The sequence below is a fragment of the Haematobia irritans genome, chromosome 3, assembly GCF_050003625.1.
Source record: "Haematobia irritans isolate KBUSLIRL chromosome 3, ASM5000362v1, whole genome shotgun sequence".
Lineage (NCBI taxonomy): Eukaryota > Metazoa > Arthropoda > Insecta > Diptera > Muscidae > Haematobia > Haematobia irritans.
In genome coordinates, this window is record NC_134399.1 from 50,509,342 (window position 1) to 50,533,374 (window position 24,033).

The 24,033-nt window shown below is 35.6% G+C and overlaps 2 protein-coding genes across 2 annotated transcripts in view; both read left to right on the plus strand.

Annotated features, from left to right (window-relative positions):
- Pi4KIIIalpha (phosphatidylinositol 4-kinase III alpha) overlaps positions 1-24,033 on the plus strand; it is a 103,307-nt gene that overhangs the window by 56,597 nt on the left and 22,677 nt on the right. The window contains exons 5-9 of the mRNA XM_075300700.1: positions 6,757-7,728; positions 7,793-8,595; positions 8,657-10,524; positions 10,785-10,973; positions 11,037-11,283. Coding sequence (XP_075156815.1) covers positions 6,757-7,728; positions 7,793-8,595; positions 8,657-10,524; positions 10,785-10,973; positions 11,037-11,283 — 4,079 coding nt within the window. The remainder of the gene's footprint in view (positions 1-6,756; positions 7,729-7,792; positions 8,596-8,656; positions 10,525-10,784; positions 10,974-11,036; positions 11,284-24,033) is intronic.
- On the plus strand, positions 15,090-15,503 carry LOC142228896 (putative phosphatidylinositol 4-kinase alpha-like protein P2). The gene is made up of 3 exons (XM_075299425.1): positions 15,090-15,110; positions 15,159-15,221; positions 15,285-15,503. Exons 1-3 carry the CDS (start codon positions 15,090-15,092, stop codon positions 15,501-15,503), a joined length of 303 nt encoding a protein of 100 aa, XP_075155540.1.

Here is a 24,033-nt window from a genome sequence, read left to right on the forward strand (position 1 = left end):
AATTTTGACAAAATTTTCTATAGAAATAAAATGTTGACCAAATTTTCTAATAAAAAATCTATTACTATAAAATTTTGGCAAAATTTTCTATAGAAATAAAATTTTCACTTAAATTTTTATAGAAATAAAATTATCAATAGAAATAACATTTTGAAAAAAAAATTTTGTGTAAAAAATAAAATTTTGACTCAATTTTCTATAGAAATAAAATTTTGCAAAATATTCTATAGAAACAAAATTTTGACTCAATTTTCTATAGAAATAAAATTTTGACTAAATTTTCTATAGTAATAAAATTTTGAATACATTTTTTATAGAAATAAAATTTTGTTGTTTTTTTGAAGAAGAGGAAGCACGCTCAAAATAAACTGCACCCAAATCGATGATTTGAGGGTGGCAAAGGAATGAGATATGTTTGTACGAATTTATTTCGGCATAAGTCGGCTTTCAATGTAATACCTTTTTTCGGAAGGTTCAAGTGTGGTTCATTGTTGGGTTTAATGAACTGCCTGCATTTATTCTAATAATTATTCAAATAAATTTGACAAACATTATTTTCCTCTGTTGGTTAAGCTACACTTGTAGATTAGTCAATGCATGGTTTTAAGCTGAAATAAAAAAAAAAAACAACAACAATGATTAAAGAACAAAGCCAACAATAACAAAACAAAACGAAATAAAATTTTGACAAAATTTGCTATAGAAATAAAATTTTGACAAAACTTTTTTTAGAAATAACATTTTGACAAAATTTTCTATAAAAAAACAACTTTGAAAAATTTTTTTGTCAATATTCCACATATGTATATGGCCTTAAAATAAAATTAAAAAAAAAAATAATTTAGATTCTTCGAAATATTTCAAATAAATTGATATGGGCATTAAAATGGATCGATCCAGCCCATCTGCTAGTCTAACATTCTAGGAAACATAAAAAGATAGCCGTAATTGGAAGTTGATTTTCATTTACAACCATGCTGTACATTGATCGAATGAATAACGCAATGGAAACTAATTTGCGTAAAAACTTGCTTAGTTACAAAAATTTGAAGTGTTTTAAAAAATTTGGTTTAGCCGGAGTCGGCGTCGAGCAAAATTTTTACGACTCCGACTCCAGCAAAATCTTCAGACTTCGACTACGACTCCGGCTCCACAGGCCTGCTGAGAACACGGAGATTTTTTGAAAAAGGTCCCTTGAGACATTGTTATCAGAGTCGCTTTCATCATCCTCGTCCAACAATTTTACCATTTTAATCAAATTCCGTATACAACAAAGATGCATATAAGTCTCGAACGCGCTTTAATAAATCTTTACCAAATGTATCAAAGTAATCCTTTACAACCAGTTGCAGTGAATGAGCAGCACACTTGACTGATTGTACTCAGAACACGGAGATTTTTTGAAAAAGGTCCCTTGAGACAGCTTTCATTATCCTCGTCGAACAAATTTTCGAACATAGCACGGCCTTGGAAGTAGGCCGTCTTAAATAAAAAATGAGTTGTATTTAAGACGGAAAAAATAAAACTCTTGAAAAGAGTTTTATTTTCCGAAGAAAAAAATAAAACTCCAAAAAAGAGTATTATTTTTGGAAGGGAAAAATAAAACTCATAAAAAGGGTTTTAATTTTTTGATAGCACTTATAACCGTTACGTCCCCTGGAGTCCCTTCATGTCAACCTAACCTAACCTTCATGTCATGCTGCCTTTATACATATTGGCCAAACAGTCAGCAGTAACAACTGCTGTACGGTTGCATGAACTATTGCTGTGGTCGGAAAAAACGCACGGTCACATTTCGGTCCTCAAAATAATACCAGTGTCCATGTTCCCAAATCCACTTCCAGGTGAATGTGAATCAATTCCACGATTTTGGTCCTACAATCCACTTTCACCGGAATTTTCGTGAAATCAATTCACTTGCAAATGTCTTGGTCAAAGTTGAATTATTCCCAAGATGGGTGTATTTCCGATTAAAAAAAGTACTCGCGTAAAAAATTGGAAATGTTTTGTATTTAATACATGAGTTTTATTAAAACTGCGTCATTATACCCTTCACCACTACTGTGGTACAGGGTATAATAAGTTTGTGCATTTGTATGTAACGCCAAGAAGGAAAAGTCTGAGACCCATCGTTTAGTATACCGATCGTCTTTGAATTAAATTCTGAGTCGATTTAGCGATATCCGTGTTTATCAACCGATCTTCCTGAAGTTCCGTACATCCGAATATTTTATGAGTCTCGAAAAACTTGCAAAATATCAGCCAAATCGGTTCAGATTTAGATATAGCTCCCATATATAGCTTTCGCCCGATTTACACTCATTTGCCCACAGAGGCCAATTTTTTGCTCCGATTTAGTTGAAATTTTGCACAGGGAGTAGATTTAACATTGTAGCTATGCGTGTCAAATTTGGTTGAAATCGGTTCAGATTTAGATATAGCTCCCATATATAGCTTTCGGCCGATTTACACTCAAATGACCACAGAGGCCAATTTTTTGCTCCGATTTAGTTGAAATTTTGCACAGGGAGTAGAATTAGCATTGTAGCTATGTGTGTCAAATTTGGTTGAAATCGGTTCAGATTTAGATATAGCTCCCATATATAGCTTTCGCCCGATTTACACTCATATGACCACAGAGGCCACTTTTTTGCTCCGATTCAATTGAAATTTTGCACAGGGAGTAGAATTAGCATTGTAGCTATGCGTGCCAAATTTGGCTGAAATCGGTTCAGATTTAGATATATCTCCCATATATAGCGTTCGCCCGATTTACACTCATATGACCACAGAGGCAAATTTTTCACTCCGATTTAGTTGAAATTTTGCACAGGGAGTATAATTAGCATTGTAGCTATGCCTGCCAACTTTGGTTGAAATCGGTTCAAATTTAGATATAGGTCCCATATATAGCTTTCGCCCGATTTACACTCATATGACCACAGAGGCCAATTTTTAACTCCAATTTAGTTGAAATTTTGCACAGGGAGTAGAATTAGCATTGCAGCTATGCGTGCCAACTTTGGTTGAAATTGGTTCAGATTTAGATATAGCTTTCTGATTTCGACAAAAATGGACAAAATACCAACATTTTCGTTGTAAAAATGACTCTTATTTTCCTAAACTTCTAATACATATATATCGAGCGATAAATCATAAATAAACTTTTGCGAAGTTTCCTTAAATTGGCTTCAGATTTAAATGTTTCCCATATTTGTTTACTAACATTGTGTTCCACCATAGTGCATTAGCCGATTTAAAGTTTGAGTCTAAAGATTTTGTAGAAGTCTATAAAATTTTGTCCACATCGAGTGATATTTAATTGTATGTATTTGGGACAAACCTTTGTATATAGCCCCCAACACATTTGACGGATGTAATATAGTATTGAAAATTTAGATCTACAAAGTGGTACAGGGTATAATATAGTCGACCACGCCCGACTTTAGACTTTCCTTACTTGTTTTTACTAACATTGTGTTTCATCCCAGGGCGTTAGCCGATTTAAATTTTAATTCTAGAGTTTTTGTAGAAGTACAAAAAATTGTTTCCATTAAAAGTATTTGTATCTGAAAATGCAAACTTTTATATAGCTCCCAGCAAATTTTAAGTAGTTGAGATGGTAACACAGATGTTTGCCTACATAGTGGTGAAGGGTATAATATAGTCGGCTCCGCCCGACTTTAGACTTTACTTGTTTTTAATTTAAAAAAATAATCAATTATGATAAGACTATTGATTCCACTTATTTTGGTTTCCGCCTTAGTTAATTTTTGGGTGATTTGTGCAACCCACCTGGTTACAGAAAAGTTCAAAAAAGAACGTGGAATTAAGAACATCAAATTTTCACGTTCGTGGATTTGACGTGAATAGTGGAAGTGGAATTAAAGTGGATATCGGAACATGGGTGCAGATTTGCAAATTGTAGTGGATTACTCTCTTGCGAAACCGCTTCTCGACAAAAGGTTGAAACTCTAATTCCCAACAGTAATGCGTGGTGCACACATACCCCGGGGAATAAACGTTACCCGTGTAAAAATTGGGGGATCTGATTTGATATGGTTAGATCTGAGCCAAGATATGGTCAGATCTGAGCAGATCCGAAAAATGGTTATATCTGGTCAGATCTAAATACTATGAAATTGGATCTGATCAGATCTCAAAAATGGGACACATCTAATCAGATCTAATTTGATATAATTGTATATTATTTGATAAATCGTATCTTTCGAGATCTTTCAACACATAAAAGCCCATAATTTGTATATAAAATGAGATCAATTGTTTTATTTAATAATACAAACAAAAAGTATGTGCATAATAAATATGTTTAATTTAAATTGATCCATCAAAGCTATTTAAGAGTATTGACAGTTGAGTTAGAGTGTTGTCCAAGGGTTTTTTCGTTTGTTTCTTCTGCTTTGGACTTAGACACACGACTAAAGTATTACAGCGTTAAGGCAATCTGCAATGAAATTAAGTAAAAAAACAATTATTAAACAAATATAGGAATAAACAAATATGGGAATATATTGAACTATGTAAGCAAGTATTAGTATTGTTTTGGATCATTCTTCTTTAAGTTGCAATAAAAATTGCCATATAATTTTATGTTGCTTTTAATACTCACATTTAAAGTGTATTCGGGATTAGGTTAGGTATAGCGATATGCTGTTATTTTAGGCTCATACATACTATTCAGACCATCATGACATCACAGTGATCAACATCTCACTTATCACTGACTGCTGCTCGATTCAATAATTAGCTCAATAACATGGGACCTCCTTGTTATAATCGAGTCCTATCGGCATTTCACGTTGCGCTGAAACAACTTACAGAATCTTTGAAGCAGAAATGTCACCAACATTACTGCGAGGAGATAATCCACCGCCGAAATAATTTTTGGTGTTGGTCGGAACTGAGATTGAACCCGTGACCTTTTGAATGCAAGGCGGGCATGTTAACCAGTACACCACTGAGGTTTCATTTTTTTCCAAATCTAGAAAATAGTAAAACAATATGAAAATGACTACTAAGGAAATAACAAATACAATCTACTTACCTACATAATCTCCGCAATAAAGGAAACGATATACACTTTATCAAAGGAACACATTTAAAACAATTATATTAAATTTCTTAATTTTCTCAGCTAGTCTGGCGTTAAATTTAGAAGTGATGCCCCTGACGGCATTGAGGTTTAGACGTGTATTTCAAAAATCTTTTTAACTTGTTCATGATTTTTTTTTATTATATTTTGGACCGTATTTAACCCCATATATAGTCAGATATGATGTTATATCTACCATATATTATTAGATATAGTGCTATATATGGTCCAATCCAAGCATATATTATTAGATATGCCAGATATAATTAGATACTATACTATATATGATGAGATCTGCAATTATATCTAACCAGATCTAGCACCATATATGGCATATCTGTGCATATCTAATTATGTCTGAACCAATATCTGAACAGATCCAATTAGATCCAATTTGATATTATTAGATAGGATTGGATCCTCCAATTTTTACACGGGTACACAGATTTCTACACCGATGGCTCCAAATTGGATGGGCAAGTGGGTTTCGGAGTATATTCTAAAGACCTGGAACTTGAAATAGCGAAAAGGTTTACCTAACCATTGTAGTGTTTTCAGGCTGAAAATTAGGCAAATTGGCTGAGAAATAATGTTCAAACAAATGTTGGAATTGATATATACTCAGACAGCCAACCTGCAATAAAATCCCTGGACTCTGTGTTCCTTAACTCGAAAGCGGCCATCGACTACCGCAAATCTCTCAACGAGATGTCTAAGCAGTGCAATATTCACCTGGGTGCTGGTCACAGGAACATACCAGAGAACTGCTAAGCGGATGTGTGTTAGCAAAGCTAACTACCTTTAATATTCCAAGGGAACTAGAATCTGTTGGCATGCCTACAAAGGGTTGCAAATATGGTCCCATTTTATTTAAACCGCACACTAGATATCCTAGAGTTCTCAAGACGTCAGATATCACTTCTGATTTCTGCTATACCGGGTCGCTGCCTGATAGACGAGTTTGCAAAAACTATTGGCGTTATATACAATGACTACTGCATGAGCTGTCATGATGCGGAGGAAAAGGAATCAATAAAACAACTGTTGTGTGAGTGTCCTGCATTTAGTGTAAAGCGTAAGCGGATTTTTGGGGCATATAGTTTTAAATCACTGATGGAGCTGGAAAATGTCAACATAAGTAGATTGCTCATGTTTTTAGATAATCAGGTTGATCAACAGTAAAAACTAGAAGTGACCGTATGTAATAGGTACTTTTATTTAATGTGGTACCACAATGGAAGTGCACCTGATATAAATCGGGCTGCAACTTAGAATGTCTCTATCCATCGATTCAAATTCTCTCTTGAAATCTATGACATTGCTAAAGTTTGTTCGTAGTTTCATATGCAATTGACCTAACCATCTTCTATCCAACAATGTGGCATCACTATCTACTAAATTGCCTAAGTGATCCTGAAATCAAACAGGCTTCTACTTAACATAGACTGAATCGGAGGAATGGGTCCGCAACCAATAGAAATAATGGGCGAAAAATAACAAACGATCGGTAGAATTCGCTGTCGAGATTTTGGATTAAACTTTTATCAATTTTATTTATTGTTACACAATTCATGTTTGCTACATTCCCTTAAAATTTACCTTAATAAATTATGGCGTTAAAGAACACTTTTTTCCTTTTTCAGAGAGTCGACTTTAGTAAGCCTAAATATAATAGTCATGTTGGGCCATGTAGCTGTGGCGTTAAAGGACACTTCAAAAACCACACAAAATATTTTGCAGTTTTTTATACAACGTTTCTGTAAAGTACCATCTGAACAAAATGCACTGATTGTAGATCAATTGGGTTGCATGATAATATCCCAATGTGAGCCCCATATTTTCGATGAAATCATGAAAATGTTTTCCCGTGTCGCCGTACAATCGGCCTCCTTAGCTTATACTTCGGATCCGGAACACCGCAAACAATTCTTTAGCGTTTCCGATGCTGTAATCAATGCTCTTGGTAATATAGCCGCCAATATCCAAGGGGAAGACGAGAAATTGGAATTGTTGGGCAAATTGCTTGAACTCTTTGTACAAATCGGTCTGGAGGGAGAGCGTTCCTATGACAATACACCTGGGGCTTCTAAAACTCGTTCGAGTGCCGGCCATTTAGGTATGCTAATACCCGTTATTGCCGTTCTTCTCAAACGTTTACCGCCCATAAAAAATCCACGTTTGCGCTTACACAAACTTTTTAAAGATTTTTGGGTTTATTGTGTGGTTATGGGTTTTACAAATGCTCGTCTCTGGTCACCCGAGTGGTATATGGGAGTTCAACAAATTGCCGCAAAGTCACCACTGTTAATATCACAAACCACACACAAATCGGACATGCGCGAATTAAATTACACATCGGCAATCAAAAGTGAATCAAGCAATTTAAATGAATTGAGGAGTGATATTGTATTGGTTTTAGAGCATCCTTCAGCGGAGGTAACCGCCGCCATAAACAAACTCTCTTTTGCCCAGTGCACATTTTTGTTGAGTGTTTATTGGTTGGAAATGTTGCGTGTGGAGAACGCCGAAGAACCAAGCTTGGAGCCGATTATGACTTATCTGTGCGACCCCGCTCTACAAAAAGACAAATCAGGCATATGGCAATGCGTTAAGTGGTAAGTTTGTTGTGACGCACTTTGAATATAAATATTTACATTTTTATAACCCAAAAACATCAAGTATTGGCGACCAAGTATTTGAAAAATTCCGCAATGTTCTATTTACTCGTGATGAAATACGTGAAAAAGTTTTAGAATCGCAAGCCACCCTACTTTTGGTTTACTTCAATCACATTACCAAGCAAATACAAGTTGTGGCTGATCAATACCTTTCGCAATTGGTGGACAAGTTTCCTCATTTATTGTGGAACCGACGAGTGCTATGGTGTATGCTAGATATCTTACAATTACTCGCATTTTCTCTAACGCTGGACCCAAATGAGGAAACTCCCACTCTAAGGGTAGTATCTACTCCATATACACTACAGTTAATGGATTCTCTACCCGCCCGTGAAGGACGACTCAAAGATTTTGCAGATCGCTGTCAAGGAATTGTCAATGAGGCAATGAAGTGGGCTCCACGCTCTACTAAATCTCATCTACAGGAATACCCAAACCAAATTCCTACACAAGTGTTGTCGCACCATAGTGGATTGGCGCTAGCTTTCGATTCAGTGGTCAGCACTAATAGTTTCTACCCCAATGCCCTACCATCGAACAGCAAACGGCCAGCTTGTGTTAAATCGGATACACCTAGATTTGTTTCCGTTCTTTGTTTGCGCAGCAAATATGCAGGAGAAATATCGGGTCTGCTTTCCGTACTAAATGAAGACGAGAAAGCTGGATTGGCAGATCGTTTGGTTACCGATGTTTGGGAAGCATGCAAAGAAAAAAGTGATGCAAAACATCGAGGAGCTTTGTGGAGAGCGACAGCATATTTGATAATATGCTCAGATATTAAGCGAAAACTACTTCACGCTGTTGGTGAGTACATCTTAAAACTATTGTGGCGAAATAGAAGTACGATGTTCTGTGTATCTTTTAGCAACTTCCCAGGTTGAATTATTCACTGAATCTGCAATGGAGACAGCAGTCGAATGTTGGCAGTGGGTTCTAACTGCTCGTCAGGATTTGGAACTATGTTTTATCCAGGAAATGGTTTCGGCATGGCAGACTACTTTTGAGAAGAAAATTGGACTGTTTTCCGAGGAGATAGATATCAGAAGTCCTTTAGCCGCATATGAAGGATGTAAATTGGTATCGAAACCAATTATTGTAGCGCCACATCTCATATGGCTACAGTTGTTATCGGAAATGGTGGACACGGCTAAATATTGCAATCGAGATAAGGTTGAAATGTTCTGCCTACTATTACACCGTTGCCTTCCGATTACTAAAAACAGTAAACAAAATCGTCAAGTTTCCACAGTTGGATGTAGATTTAAACTTTTGCAGTGCGGCTTATCGCTTTTGCAGGGTAACACTGTGCCAAAGTCGTTGGCTAGGAATATTTTACGTGAACGTATTTACAGTAATGCTTTGGATTATTTCTGCGGACCACCTACTTGTCCCAATCAAAGCAAGGAACAACTACTGGAAGACATTTTGATTTTACTGAAATTCTGGCAAACTATGCGCAGTGAAAAGAAACACTTGGTAACGTCAGAGGTGGGAGATTACGACATTCCCGTATCTAATACTAATCAAATGTTGACTGTGAGCAAGAATCCCGAAACAGCTTCTCTGATCAGTACCGGTGAAGCTGGAAGGTCTTCCTCCATAGCTGGTACTGGAGGCTGGTACAACACGATACCACACTCAACATCGACTCTATCGAAGCGTTCCAATCGCTCCAAGAGGTTGCCATATCAAAAAGATTCATACGATAAAGATTATATGAAGAAGCGCAATCTTATTTTAGAGTTGATGGCTGTTGAGATTGAGTTTCTTATAACTTGGTATAATCCAAACAGTCTCCCAGATTTAGCTATTCCAGGAGAAGAACAAATAAATGAATGGAGAAATCGTCCCTATAAAGTTAATATTTGGAGAGATTTTGCACGACTGGCTTGGTCGTATAATCCTGCTTTGGCTGTGTTTCTTCCTTCACGTATTAAAAATGCCGAATCCATTGAAGAGGAAGTAACACGACTTGTTTGCTTGGATCCCATTGCTGTGTGTGAAATTGCAGAAGCGTTAAAATATTTAGCTACGACAAAGAATTTATTACACGAAAGTCCTGATTTAATGTACATTTTAGCTTGGTCACCGGTTAATCCCATTCAAGCGTTGTCTTATTTCTCTCGTCAATACCCATCTCATCCCCTAACAGCTCAGTATGCCGTAAAGACTCTAAACTCATATCCGGCTGAATCTGTATTACCTTACATTCCACAATTGGTACAAGCATTAAGACATGACAACTTGGGTTATGTAACTGAATTAATTAAATTTATCTCAAAGCGGTCACAGATTGTAGCACATCAATTGATATGGAATATGCAAACAAACATGTATATGGACGAAGATCAGCAGCATAAGGATCCTAATCTGTACGAAGCTTTGGATATTCTAAGCCAAAATATTATATCTTCCTTCTCGGGAGCAGCCAAACGTTTCTATGAACGAGAATTTGATTTCTTTGGGAAGATAACAGCTGTTTCGGGCGAAATACGTTCGTACCCTAAAGGTCTAGAACGGAAAAATGCATGTTTAGCAGCGCTTAGCAGAATAAAAGTTCAATCTGGTTGTTATTTACCATCGAACCCAGAAGCTATGGTTCTTGACATAGATTATAATAGCGGAACACCTATGCAAAGTGCAGCAAAAGCTCCATATTTAGCACGGTTCCGTGTATATCGCTGTGGAATAACTGAATTGGAGTCACGAGCTATGGAAGTATCCAATAATCCTGTGAGTATTTTTAATTAAATTTGGGTACTATGTTTGTGTTTCGCAAAAAAAATCCTATAAGAAAAGTACAATAATATGGTTGTTTTTGGGAAATCCTGTTAAAAATGTGACAAGAATAGTCCTATGTATAAATCAAGTTGGTTTTTATACTTAGATTTGAAAGAAAAATAACTATGAAACATAACCAATTTTCACCTTGAAACACGTACATAGTACCCATCTTAACGAACCAAAATCTCAAACATAAATTTCCATTTTAGAACTCACAAGAAGATGCTAAAATGTCTTTAGGGGTGGAGTCTTGGCAAGCCGCTATATTTAAGGTGGGCGATGATGTGCGGCAAGACATGCTAGCCCTGCAAGTCATTACCATATTTAAAAATATCTTCCAACAAGTTGGATTGGATCTCTTCCTATTTCCTTATAGAGTAGTAGCCACGGCGCCAGGTGTATGTATTTCAGGTTGTTATATTGTTAATTCAATACATTGGTCCTATTTTTAATATGTTTAGTGTGGCGTAATTGAATGTGTGCCCAATGCAAAATCTCGTGATCAATTGGGTCGTCAAACGGATTCTGGTTTGTACGAGTACTTTTTACATCAATACGGGGATGAAAGTTCTAAAGAATTTCAAGCTGCCAGAGCCAATTTCGTTAAATCCATGGCGGCCTATTCTCTTATTGGATATTTGTTGCAAATTAAAGATCGTCACAATGGTAACATAATGATAGACAAAGATGGTCATATTATTCATATAGGTGAGTTAATAATTGTTATACACACAATAGCGAGGGCTGACAAAAGTTTCCAAACTGCTCAATATATTGTTTTAATTATTAAGTTAGTTTATTTAATTTATTATATTTTATTTTGGTTATCTTTATATCTGCTATAAAACGCACTGTTAAGGTCCCTAAATCTGCATATGGTTATAGGTGTGATTATGAGAGATTGTAATCAGAAACAGTTTTCGACCTTTTCAAGGCTATTAACATTTTGTATGCTGTTATACCTCAATTTGATAAATATACAGATTTTTGGTCATAACAGGTTGGCTGATAAGTCCCCGGTCTGACACATAGATGGCGTCGCTAGTATTAAATGCATATTATTTCTATATAGTATCAACCTTCAAATGATTGGTGTCAAAATTTGACGTCTGTAAGTCAATTAGTTTGTGAGATAGAGCGTCTTTTGTGAAGCAACGTTTGTTATTGTGAAAAAAAATGGAGAAAAAAAGACATTTCGTGTTTTGATAAAATACTGTTTTCTGAAGGGAAAAAATACGGTGGAAGCAAAAACTTGTCTTGATAATGAGTTTCCGGACTCTGCCCCAGGGAAATCAACAATAATTGATTGGTATGCAAAATTCAAGCGTGGTGAAATAAGCACGGAGGACGGTGAACGCAGTGGACGCCCGAAAGAGGTGGTTACCGACGAAAACATAGAAAAATCCACAAAATGATTTTGAATGACCGGAAAATGAAGTTGATCGAGATAGCAGAGGCCTTAAAGATATCAAAGGAACGTGTTGGTCATATCATTCATCAATATTTGAATATACGGAAGCTCTGTGCAAAATGGGTGCCGCGCGAACTCACATTTGACCAAAAACAACAACGTGTTGATGATTCTGAGCGGTGTTTGCAGCTGTTAACTCGTAATACACCCTAGTTTTTCCGTCGATATGTGACAATGGATGAAACATGGCTCCATCACTACACTCCTGAGTCCAATCGACAGTCGGCTGAGTGGACAGCGACTGGTGAACCGTCTCCGAAGCGTGGAAAGACTCAAAAGTCCGCTGGCAAAGTAATGGCCTCTGTTTTTTGGGATGCGCATGGAATAATTTTTATCGATTATCTTGAGAAGGGAAAAACCATCAACAGTGACTATTATATGGGGTTATTGGAGCGTTTGAAGGTCGAAATCGCGGCAAAACGGGACCATATGAAGAAGAAAAAAGTGTTCCACCAAGACAACGCACCGTGCTACAAGTCATTGAGAACGATGGCAAAAATTCATGAATTGGGCTTCGAATTGCTTCTCCACCCACCGTATTCTCCAGATCTGGCCCCAGCGACTTTTTCTTGTTCTCAGACCTCAAAAGGATGCTCGCAGGGAAAATATTTGGATGCAATGAAGAGGTGATCGCCGAAACTGAGGCATATTTTGAGGCAAAACCGAAGGAGTACTACCAAAATGGTATCAAAAAATTGGAAGGTCGTTTAATCGTTATATCGCTCTTGAAGGGAACTATGTTGAATAATAAAAACGAATTTTGACAAAAAATGTGTTTTTCTTTGTTAGACCGGGGACTTATTAGCCAACCTGCTAATATGATATAGATATTCATAAAATATTGTGTTATGACAGCTCATAAGTTGACATTTTTATTTGTTTCAGCCAAACTAAAATATGTTTTAGTCTAATCGAGCTTAAAAATAGCAGACAATGTTTGCTATTTCAGCAAACAGTTACTGCTTTCCCTTTTTCAGCGGACTCTGCTATTCCTACTAACAAATTTCTTTGGGTGAATATTGTTGTGATAGTTGGATTTTTGCTGGATTTTTGAAGGTAAAACAAAAAGATTTTTACGGTTTCGTTGCTAGTACTAACAAGGAAATTTTTCAAAAATGAAAAATTCTTCTAAATAACGGTATTTTATGGAAGAATGTTAGTGTTATTAATTGTTCCCAACACAAAAATCACAATTTATTTATGCTGCTTCCGAAACTGTGCTAAAACCACTAATGTAATTAGTGATAGGCATTGGTGAAGCTGGGAAATTTCTCTGGTGGGCTTAGCACCATCCAGGAAATTTTGAAATGTTCGTCTCTAAAATTTGAAACGAAAAAAATTTGCGTGATAAGTACATTATACGTACTTAATTTTTACACGTAATGTGTGAATAATTTAATTAAGATATCCAAAAAATGTACGTAGATGAGCAAAGGCAAAAATCCTATGCGCAAATAGCGTTCTCATTCATACACTCAAAAAACAAAAATGTGAACACGAAGGAAAATGTGGAAAATTTTAGGTTAAAGTGGCAGCCCGATTAAGATTCAGACTCACTTAGACTATTCAGTCCATTGTGATACCACAGTAACTAAAAGCGCTGAACCTTCTCGATTATTTTCCTTTGTTGAACCAACCAGATTGTTCCAAAAATATTAGCAGACTGCTTAAGTTAACGTTTTCCAGATCCGCCAGTAATCTGAAGCTATATGCTCCTAAAAGTTGCTTGCGCTTTACACAAAATGCAGGACATTCACACAAGAGGTGTTTAATTGATTCCTTTTTCTCCGCATCATGACAGCTCATACAATAGACATTCGTGTCTGTTCTGGTACACACATGTACAATTTTCGTGTGGTGTCACACTAAAAGGTGTTCTCTGGCCAACACTATACACCGTCATAGACCTGAAAAATGTACACGAACATTTCTTTTGTGTAGGCTTAGTGTACAGCCATCGTATGCAAAGTTAGAAGTTTTTATAACAAATAAATAACAGATTCTGAAACTTTAATATGTTTTTTATAAATATTTGCAAATTTTTTTGGGAAAGTCACTTATGTATGGCAGAAACCACGATTTTAAAAATCCATCTAAAATTTGAACCGAAATTTCCTCTGATTGGTGCATAAATTTTGGGGTTGTTTTAATCAGCTGATTTTCGGTGTGTTCGAAAGTATAATGTTGCCACAATTTTTAACAGTTAACACAAAAAAGTTTTAAGCAAAATTATCTTGGATTTTTGTGAATACTATCCGCTTTCCTAAATAAATCAAAGGTCTTTTTGAAAATATAAGGTAATTAAATTATAACTTTTACAAAATCAATGGGCTAAGAAAAGTGAATTTTATGTATTTTTATGTTTTGCATGAAAAATATGGCATCTTCAATTCTGCAAAGTGTTCTTGGTGCACAAATCACTGAGCAAATTAAAAAAAACTAACGCCGCCAATATCTTTCTGCACATGGAGTCCGCCACGATAGAAAATTTGTTTGCAATATTATTGTAAATATTTAAGCAATACAAATGAGAAAAACCTTAACAGAATAGTTAATTATGCCCACTATAATTAAATTTCCTTTAATGTATGGATGTTAAAAACTGTTTGACCAAAACCAAAATAAAAACTTCTCCACCGTCAAAAACAAAAACGAGAACGACACGGCGATCGTTTGTTCATGAGTAACATTGAGGAGGGATAGAAAAAAAAACAAATCAAAACAAAGGTAGAAATCAAAATGTAATGTAATTGTCGCCTTCTTATTTGTACTTGATAAATTGCTCTTGTCCTTATATTATTCACTGCTAACAAAAAACCGGCAGGCATTTTATGGCTTTGAATTACGCACTTACTTTTAATTTTTTATGTTTATACCGACAACATATGTTTTGTTTATATTTTCTGTCTGCAAATAATATGGCTTGCAGAAAAAATCAGCTGTAACATTTTTCGATTAAAAGTCTGAAAAAAGTGTTCACACGTGTGACTCAGAACAACTAACTTTGTGTGTGGTGTGTAGAAAGTGTATAGTGTGGTGCACAATGCGGTGTGACTCAGAACAGGCATGATTATACTTCGCGCCAATAGTTTTTGCAAAATCGCGCCAATAGTTTTTGCAAGTTGGATTGGATCTCTTCCTATTTCCTTATAGAGTAGTAACCACGGCGCCAGGTGTATGTATTTCAGGTTGTTATATTGTTAATTCAATACATTGGTCCTATTTTTAATATGTTTAGTGTGGCGTAATTGAATGTGTGCCCAATGCAAAATCTCGTGATCAATTGGGTCGTCAAACGGATTCTGGTTTGTACGAGTACTTTTTACATCAATACGGGGATGAAAGTTCTAAAGAATTTCAAGCTGCCAGAGCCAATTTCGTTAAATCCATGGCGGCCTATTCTCTTATTGGATATTTGTTGCAAATTAAAGATCGTCACAATGGTAACATAGGTTAGGTTAGGTTAAAGTGGCAGCCCGATTAAGATTCAGGCTCACTTAGACTATTCAGTCCATTGTGATACCACATTAACTAAAAGTACCTATTACATATGGGCACTTCTAGTTTTAACCGCTGAACCTTCTTGATTATTTTTCTTTGTTGAACCAACCAGATTGTTCCAAAAATATTAGCAGACTGCTTAAGTTAACGTTTTCCAGATCCGCCAGTAATCTGAAGCTATATGCTCCTAAAAGTTGCTTGCGCTTTACACAAAATGCAGGACACTCACACAAGAGGTGTTTAATTGATTCCTTTTCCTCCGCATCATGACAGCTCATACAATAGTCATTATACTTCGCGCCAATAGTTTTTGCAAAATCGCCTATCAGGCAGCGACCCGTTGTAGCAGATATCAGGAGTGATATCTGACGTCTCGATAACACTAGCATATCTAGTGTGCGGTTTAAGTTTAAATGGGGCCATATTTGCTTGGTGTAGTTACAACCCTTGCAATTCTCCCATCGAACATTTGCCATCATAACAGCCTTCTCACGCAGCATGAGCTTGCAGGTAGTAGGGATCTATAAATCGAAAATCGATTAATCGATTATTCGAATTTTGACATGAAAATCTAAAACAGTCGAAATCGATTATTAATCGATTTTCAACTAATTTTTAATTTTGACCACCAAAAATTTAGTTTAAATTTTGAACTAGAAAAATAAAAATTCTGATTTTATTAAATAAAATATCAAATTGGTGGAAATGAATCTTTGTGTTTTCAATTTCCTTGAATTTATAGTGTAATTATTTGGGGAAATAAAAATTAATGATTGGCACATGTTAAAAATTTTATATTGAACATTTTAATTTTTAAACAAATTTAAAAATTAACATGTTTGACTGGAACACTAATTTTTTGCTTTTCTTGCCAAATATGGTTAATAATACTCACAAAAAGACAAATAGATTTCATAAAATCGAATATTTTTTAGAATCATTATTTCTATGAAAATCGATTATGAAAAATCGAATACTCGAATTTTCTTTGGTAAAAATAATCGAAAATCGTTTTTTGATTAAAAGTCAATAATCGAAATGTCGAAAAATCGATTATTAGTTTGTACTATAGATCCCTAGCAGGTAACCAGGGAAATACCAACAAATTATAGTTCCCCTGGAATATGTAAGGTAGTCCCTTGCCAACTCATCCGCTTCGCAGTATGTTCTTATGGCCAGGCACCCATATTAGGTGAATATGGTACTGCTCAGCCATATCATTGAGAGATTTGCGGCAGTCGATGGCCGTTTTCGAGTTGAGCAACACAGAGTCCAAGGATTTTATTGCAGGTTGACTATCTGAGTATATATTAATGCCCACATTGTCCATCCAATTTGGAGCCATCAGTGTAGAAATCTATATATTCTTTATTGCCCGGGGTCTGTGTGCACCACGCCTCACTGTTGGGGATTAGAGTCTCAAACTTTTTGTCGAAAAGTGGACTCGCCAAAGCGTAATCCACTACGTTAGGCACATCTGGCATTATTTTGAGGGCCGAACTGTGACCGTAAGTTATTTCTGACCACAGCGATAGCTCGCGCAACCGCACAGCGATATCTCGCGCAACCGCACAGCCGTTGTTGCAGCTGACTGTTTGGTCAAAATGTCTAAAGGCAATAGATGCAGCATGACATTAAGGGAATTTGTTCCTGTCTTGCTGAATGCGCCTGAGATACACAAACACGCCATACGCTGAACTTTGTCTAAACTTGTTGGCTGGTGAAGTGCCGGCCAAGTTAACCACTGCCGTGTATAGCCAATGCACGATTTTTGCTTTTAGTCCCCACTTTTTTCCTATTGTCTTTTTGCACGAGTACAAAGCTAGCGTTGCTTTTCTCGCCCTTTCTTCGATATTAAGCTTAAAGTTCAGCTTCCTGTCCAAAATAACGCCAAGGTATTTTGCACACTCACCAAAGGGAATTTCAATACCCCCTAAGGAAATGGGCCTAACAGTGGGAGTTTTGCGATCTTTGCAGTACATGACTAGTTCTGTCTTTGCAGGATTTACCCCAAGACCATTGTCTTTCGCCATTTCTCAGTCATCGGGAGGGCCCTCTATGCCACCACTTTTATCCTTTCTTTTTCTAGGGGAACCAGAAGGTTATTTATATCAACATTCCAAAGAAGAGGTGATAGAACTCCTCCTTGAGGAGTGCCTTTGTTCACATACCTTTGTATGTTTGCTTGTCCTAGTGTGGCTGAAATACGTCTCTTCAAGATCGTCTAACAGCCTAAGTATACATGGATCAACATTCAGAGTTGTCAGTCCATATAATATCGAGCTCGGATGGACATTATTGAACGCCCCTTCGATGTCTAGAAACGCCACGATTGTGTATTCTTTGACAGATAGTGAGCTTTAAATAAAGATGACTAGTTCATGTAATGCGGTCTCAGTAGACCTGCCCTTCGAGTATGCATGCTGTCGTTTCGAGAACAAACTTGAATCGATGCTAGTTCTAAGATAAATATCTATCATCCTCTCCAGAGTCTTAAGTATGAATGAGGATAAGCTGATTGGTCGGAAATCCTTCGCACTCGAGTGAGAAGCTTTTCCCGCTTTAGGTATGGAAACGACTTTTGTTTCCCTCCAATTTCCTGGGATATATGATAAGTTGATACATCCTATATATCACCGACAACCAGTGGATAATTTTGTCAGTCACTGCTTGTAACTCCGCCGGAGTAATTCCATCAGGTCCGGGGGATTTGAATGGTCCAAAGCTATTTACCGCCCATCTTTTTCTAGATTCCGATACAATTTCCTCGATAGGAAACGACCGCTGAACCACTGTGGCACCGCCAGAACCTGGTTCAACCGTCTGATTTCCAGGAAAATGTGTGTCCAATAGTACCTCCAGCGTCTCCTCACTGGACGTTGTCCAATTGCCCTCCGATGTTTTAATGAAACCTGGAGCGGAGTTGGTGGATGCTAGAACCTTCCGTAGTCTAGAAGCCTCGGACGTATTCTCAATACTCCTCCAGTAATCATTCCAAGAGTTATGCTGAGCCTTTCTCAGTTCTCGCTTGTATCCTCTCAGATTCTTCTTGTAAGCGTCCCAATCCTCAGGGGCTCTGGTGGACTTTGCCTTGTTAAAGTGCTTCCTGCAGGATTTCCTCATATTACTTAATTCCGTAGACCACCATGGTGGTCGATTTTTCCCCCTGGGCTTCCCTCTAGGGAATGCAGCTTTCAGTGACATGTTGAAGGCCTTAGTAATCCCCTCCACTGCGTGTTCGATATCTTGCACATTTCTCATATTTGTCTCTGTTATTTCCGGAATCATCATATTGAACGATTTCCTATACCTATTCCAATCAGCTTTCCTACCATTTGGCGGAAATATGGTATTGGTGGTATGAACATCAAATTTGAAACTGATTTAGCAATGATCTGAGAAGCTGTGATCACTTAAAACCTGCCACTCAGATATCATTTCATTCAGTTCTTGCGAGGCCAAGGTGATGTCCAAAACTTCTTGCCTGTTTTTAGTGACAAAGGTTGGGGCATCTCCCTTGTTGCAAACTACCATATTAGTATGCAAAATAAACTCTATTAGCGACTCTCCCCTTGCATTAGTATCACTACTTCCCCATATACTATGATGCGCATTCGCATCGCATCCCATAATGAGTTTCGTCTTTGTTTTCAGTGACTCCTCAACTAAGGTCTTAACGGCACATGGAGGCATCTCCCTGGCTCTTGAATAAGAACTATGTCTATGTCCCCTTTCATCAGGAGAACTTTTAAGGCAGCACATGCAGCCTTACAATGATTAAGATTTATCTGGGGATCCGTAGGACCATCGAGATTTTCAACAACCGTCACATCAGCCGCTTCAATCGAGTCATCAAGAATGTCCTCTTCAGAGATCTCGGTGACTCTCGCAATAACCATAGGTTTAACTTTGGTGAGTTCTGAGGCAGTAGAAACCTCCTCTCATGTACGGTGTCTATCCATGTCTTCAACTTTGGTATCTCCCTCCACTTCGCAAGAAGATCCGCTTACTTCTGATTCAGACAGAGGCTTTTCCATTTCTGAATCCTTTAGCTGATCGTTTTTATATACCTTCATTTGGATATAATGAAAGCCATAACATACACGGCCCTAGGACTTTGCTTGGTCCATCCACTTCATCCAAACGGCCAACCTTCAAATCAGTTGTTGGAAGATCTGGATTGCATCGTTTCAGTCTATTTGCAGGTATCCACGCATGTGCTCTAGGTCTAGCCGGTGTCTTTCTTCTCGACTACTCTAGAGCAGCTCCTCCCAAACTTCACCAATTAGTATCAGAGCAGCTTTAAAACATTCTATAGACCTCTGGTCCTCAAATGCGACTAGCTTAAATCGTCCTTGATACCAACCAGCCTCTTGGTGTCGAGGATCTGGGCCGGGGAACTTTTCCAGCACCTATGAGTAGACGACAGACAGAGCATTCTCAATATCCCCCCATTTTTGCTTTGGAACCATACCGTCCAATGCTCCTTTATTAATGATAGCCATCACAAGGCTGTCTTTAGCAACTGAGGCAAACGATCTTTGATGCCTTTTGGAGGATGGCAGCTCATCCGGCGATCGTTCCCTTTTTCCAGCCTTAAGAATTCCTTGAGCCCATTTTAAGGAACCGCTTTGTTTAGTCGACAGCGCGCTTGGGTCCACTGATTCTAACTTCTTTAGGATAAACAAGAATTTCTGCGTTCCTTGAATCTCTTTCGTGAGGGATTGCCTGCTTTTGATGTCGTTACCTTAGAAAAAGTTCGACTTGTCAAAGTGTCGCCACCTGTCGACCCGTCTACAGGTCGACTAATTGGGCGTAACTCTTGGTCATTGCCCAAATTTATAACTCCAGCCGATGTCGATGATGTTCATGTCATGTGTTTTTTCCCCAACATAATATCCAATCATGAATACATGGGAATCTCTAATATTTTTTACGTGACTAAGAATTGGTCACACTTCGAGTGAACAACTTTTAAAAAGGAATAAACCGTCAATTCCAATATCCAGCCCAAGTTCACAAATGCTACAAAGAATGCTGTGTGCAAATTTTAATATCTGTCAATTAAGTCCAATATATGTGCATATATTTTCCTGGAGAAACGGTGCGGTTATTGCATTTTTCCTTTTTGCCCAGTAAACCTTTTACTGATACTGGAACGTCCAAATCCGTTTTCAGAATCTTCAAAATACTACGGGTACACTGCACAGTAGGTTTGTGCTTCAGAAACCACATTTAAAATTTTTCCGATAGAGACAGCTCATCACTTTCTTGTGGAATGATATTCTCGGACATGGAATTATCTTCAACGGAGTTATCGCTTATCACAGATGAAGCCGCAAGGGAATCTTCTGGACACCTGTCTGGCAAATTCGTGGGCTGCTCCTTTTTACTATTATTAACAACGGCTTGAGATCCATCCATTAATTTTAAAAATTTTTCCCTCTCCGATTTTACCAGCCTCCTGTGATGCCGCTTGGTAATCATTTCTAGTTTTTGTATGATTGACTGACCTGTTGTATTTAATGAAGCTTTTCAACGAAATGCACTATCACAAACTTTTAATTCCTTTATTTTCTTTTACAAACACACATACACTTATCGAAAAAGGAGCTGTTTTGTTTATTATTTGTAATCGATTTAACACACATATGTAATTTCGCCGGCTATGCACATAATTATGGCAGCTACGACATTTCAAAACACAATTAAATGCGCTAGCGATAACGAGCGTTACTTTTGATATCACTTAACTTTAAAAGTGTTCACTACTTTGATACAGTGTAATATTACGTTGTTCAAAACATGTAACATCAAAAAAAAAAAAAAACTATCTAAAGCAGTTAAATTAATTTCATGATAAAAATAGAAATATATTTAAGTTGTTTCAGTGAGTTAAATTCGAAAACTAAATTATGATATACCTAATACAGCATATATTCAATATTTGTATGATAAGATTATACATTTGAAACACGATTATTATGAAGAATATTTCTAAACGGAAAAACTCAAGAATTATTCTTACATATTATATTATTATACCCTCCACCATAGGATGGGGGGTATATTAACTTTGTCATTCCGTTTGTAACACATCGAAATATTGCTCTAAGACCCCATAAAGTATATATATTCTGGGTCGTGGTGAAATTCTGAGTCGATCTGAGCATGTCCGTCCGTCCGTCCGTCCGTCCGTCTGTTGAAATCACGCTAACTTCCGAACGAAACAAGCTATCGACTTGAAACTTGGCACAAGTAGTTTTTATTGATGTAGGTCGGATGGTATTGCAAATGGGCCATATGGGTCCACTTTTACGTATAGCCCCCATATAAACCGATCCCCCGATTTGGCTTGCGAGGCCTCTAAGAAAAGCAAATTTCATCCGATCCGGCTGAAATTCGGTACATGGTGTTAGTATATGGTCTCTAACAACCATGCAAAAATTGGTTCACATCGGTCCATAATTATATATAGCCCCCATATAAACCGATCACCAGATTTGACCTCCGGAGCCTCTTGGAAGACCAAAATTCATCTGATTCAGTTGAAATTTGGTACGTGGTGTTCATATATGGCCTCAAACTCCCATGCAAAAATTGGTCGAAATCGGTCCATAATTATATATAGCCCCCATATAAACCGATCCCCAGATTTGACCTCCGGAGCCCCTTGGAAGAGCAAAATTCATCCGATTCCGTTGAAATTTGGTATGTGATGTTAGTATATGGTATCCAACAACCATGCAGGAACTGGTTCATATCAGTCCATAATTATATATAGCACCCATATAAACCGATCCCCAGATTTGACCTCCGGTGCCTTTTGGAGAAGCAAAATTCATCCAATCTGGTTGAAATTTTGTACGTGGTGGTAGTATATGATATTTAACAACCATGCCAAAAGTGGTCCATATCAGTCCATAATCATATATAGTTGAAATTTGGTACATTGTGCTAGTATATGGCCGTCAGCAACCATGCCTAACTAGGTCCATATCGGTCTATAGTTATATATAGCCCTCAGATAAATCGAACCAATCACACAAATAGGTCCATATCAATAATTGTATATAGCCCCCATATAAGCGACCCCCATATTTCAATTCTGGCTCCCTACGTACCGTGCAAAAGTCCATATCGATTCGTAATTATTTGTAGACTTACCTACACATACTTTTTTTGTCTAATGTATACCACGTATGGACTAACTCACAATTTAGAAAACGATTTAAGATACCACAACCCAAGTAATTCGATTGTGGATGACAGTCTTTCGTAGTAGTTTCTACGCAATCCATGGTGGAGGGTACATAAGATTCGGTCCGGCCGAACTTACGGCCGTTTATACTTGTTTTTGACTCATTTAAACAAAAGGCTCAATTATCTTAATGTTTATGCTTAATTATGTCATTATTTATTCTATTTCATTATGTAATTATCGGTCAACTGCATTATTATTTACTATAATATAATATAATATAATATAATATAATATAATATAATATAATATAATATAATATAATATAATATAATATAATATAATATAATATAATATAATATAATATAATATAATATAATATAATATAATATAATATAATATAATATAATATAATATAATATAATATAATATAATATAATATAATATAATATAATATAATATAATATAATATAATATATATATAATATAATATAATATAATATAATATAATATAATATAATATAATATAATATAATATAATATAATATAATATAATATAATATAATATAATATAATATAATATAATATAATATAATATAATATAATATAATATATAATATAATATAATATAATATAATATAATATAATATAATATAATATAATATAATATAATATAATATAATATAATATAATATAATATAATATAATATAATATAATATAATATAATATAATATAATATAATATAATATAATATAATATAATATATAATATAATATAATATAATATAATATAATATAATATAATATAATATAATATAATATAATATAATATAATATAATATAATATAATATAATATAATATAATATAATATAATATAATATAATATAATATAATATAATATAATATAATATAATATAATATAATATAATATAATATAATATAATATAATATAATATAATATAATATAATATAATATAATATAATATAATATAATATAATATAATATAATATAATATAATATAATATAATATAATATAATATAATATAATATAATATAATATAATATAATATAATATAATATAATATAATATAATATAATATAATATAATATAATATAATATAATATAATATAATATAATATAATATAATATAATATAATATAATATAATATAATATAATATAATATAATATAATATAATATAATATAATATAATATAATATAATATAATATAATATAATATAATATAATATAATATAATATAATATAATATAATATAATATAAT

Excerpts from the sequence above, each read along its gene's own strand:
- LOC142228896 (XM_075299425.1), top strand. The coding sequence starts at position 15,090 with ATGCGGTGTGACTCAGAACAG. Across the intron at positions 15,111-15,158 it reads TGCGGTGTGACTCAGAACAG|TTTTTGCAAGTTGGATTGGA; the intron begins GCATGATTATAC and ends TCGCGCCAATAG. Across the intron at positions 15,222-15,284 it reads TAGTAACCACGGCGCCAGGT|TGTGGCGTAATTGAATGTGT; the intron begins GTATGTATTTCA and ends TAATATGTTTAG.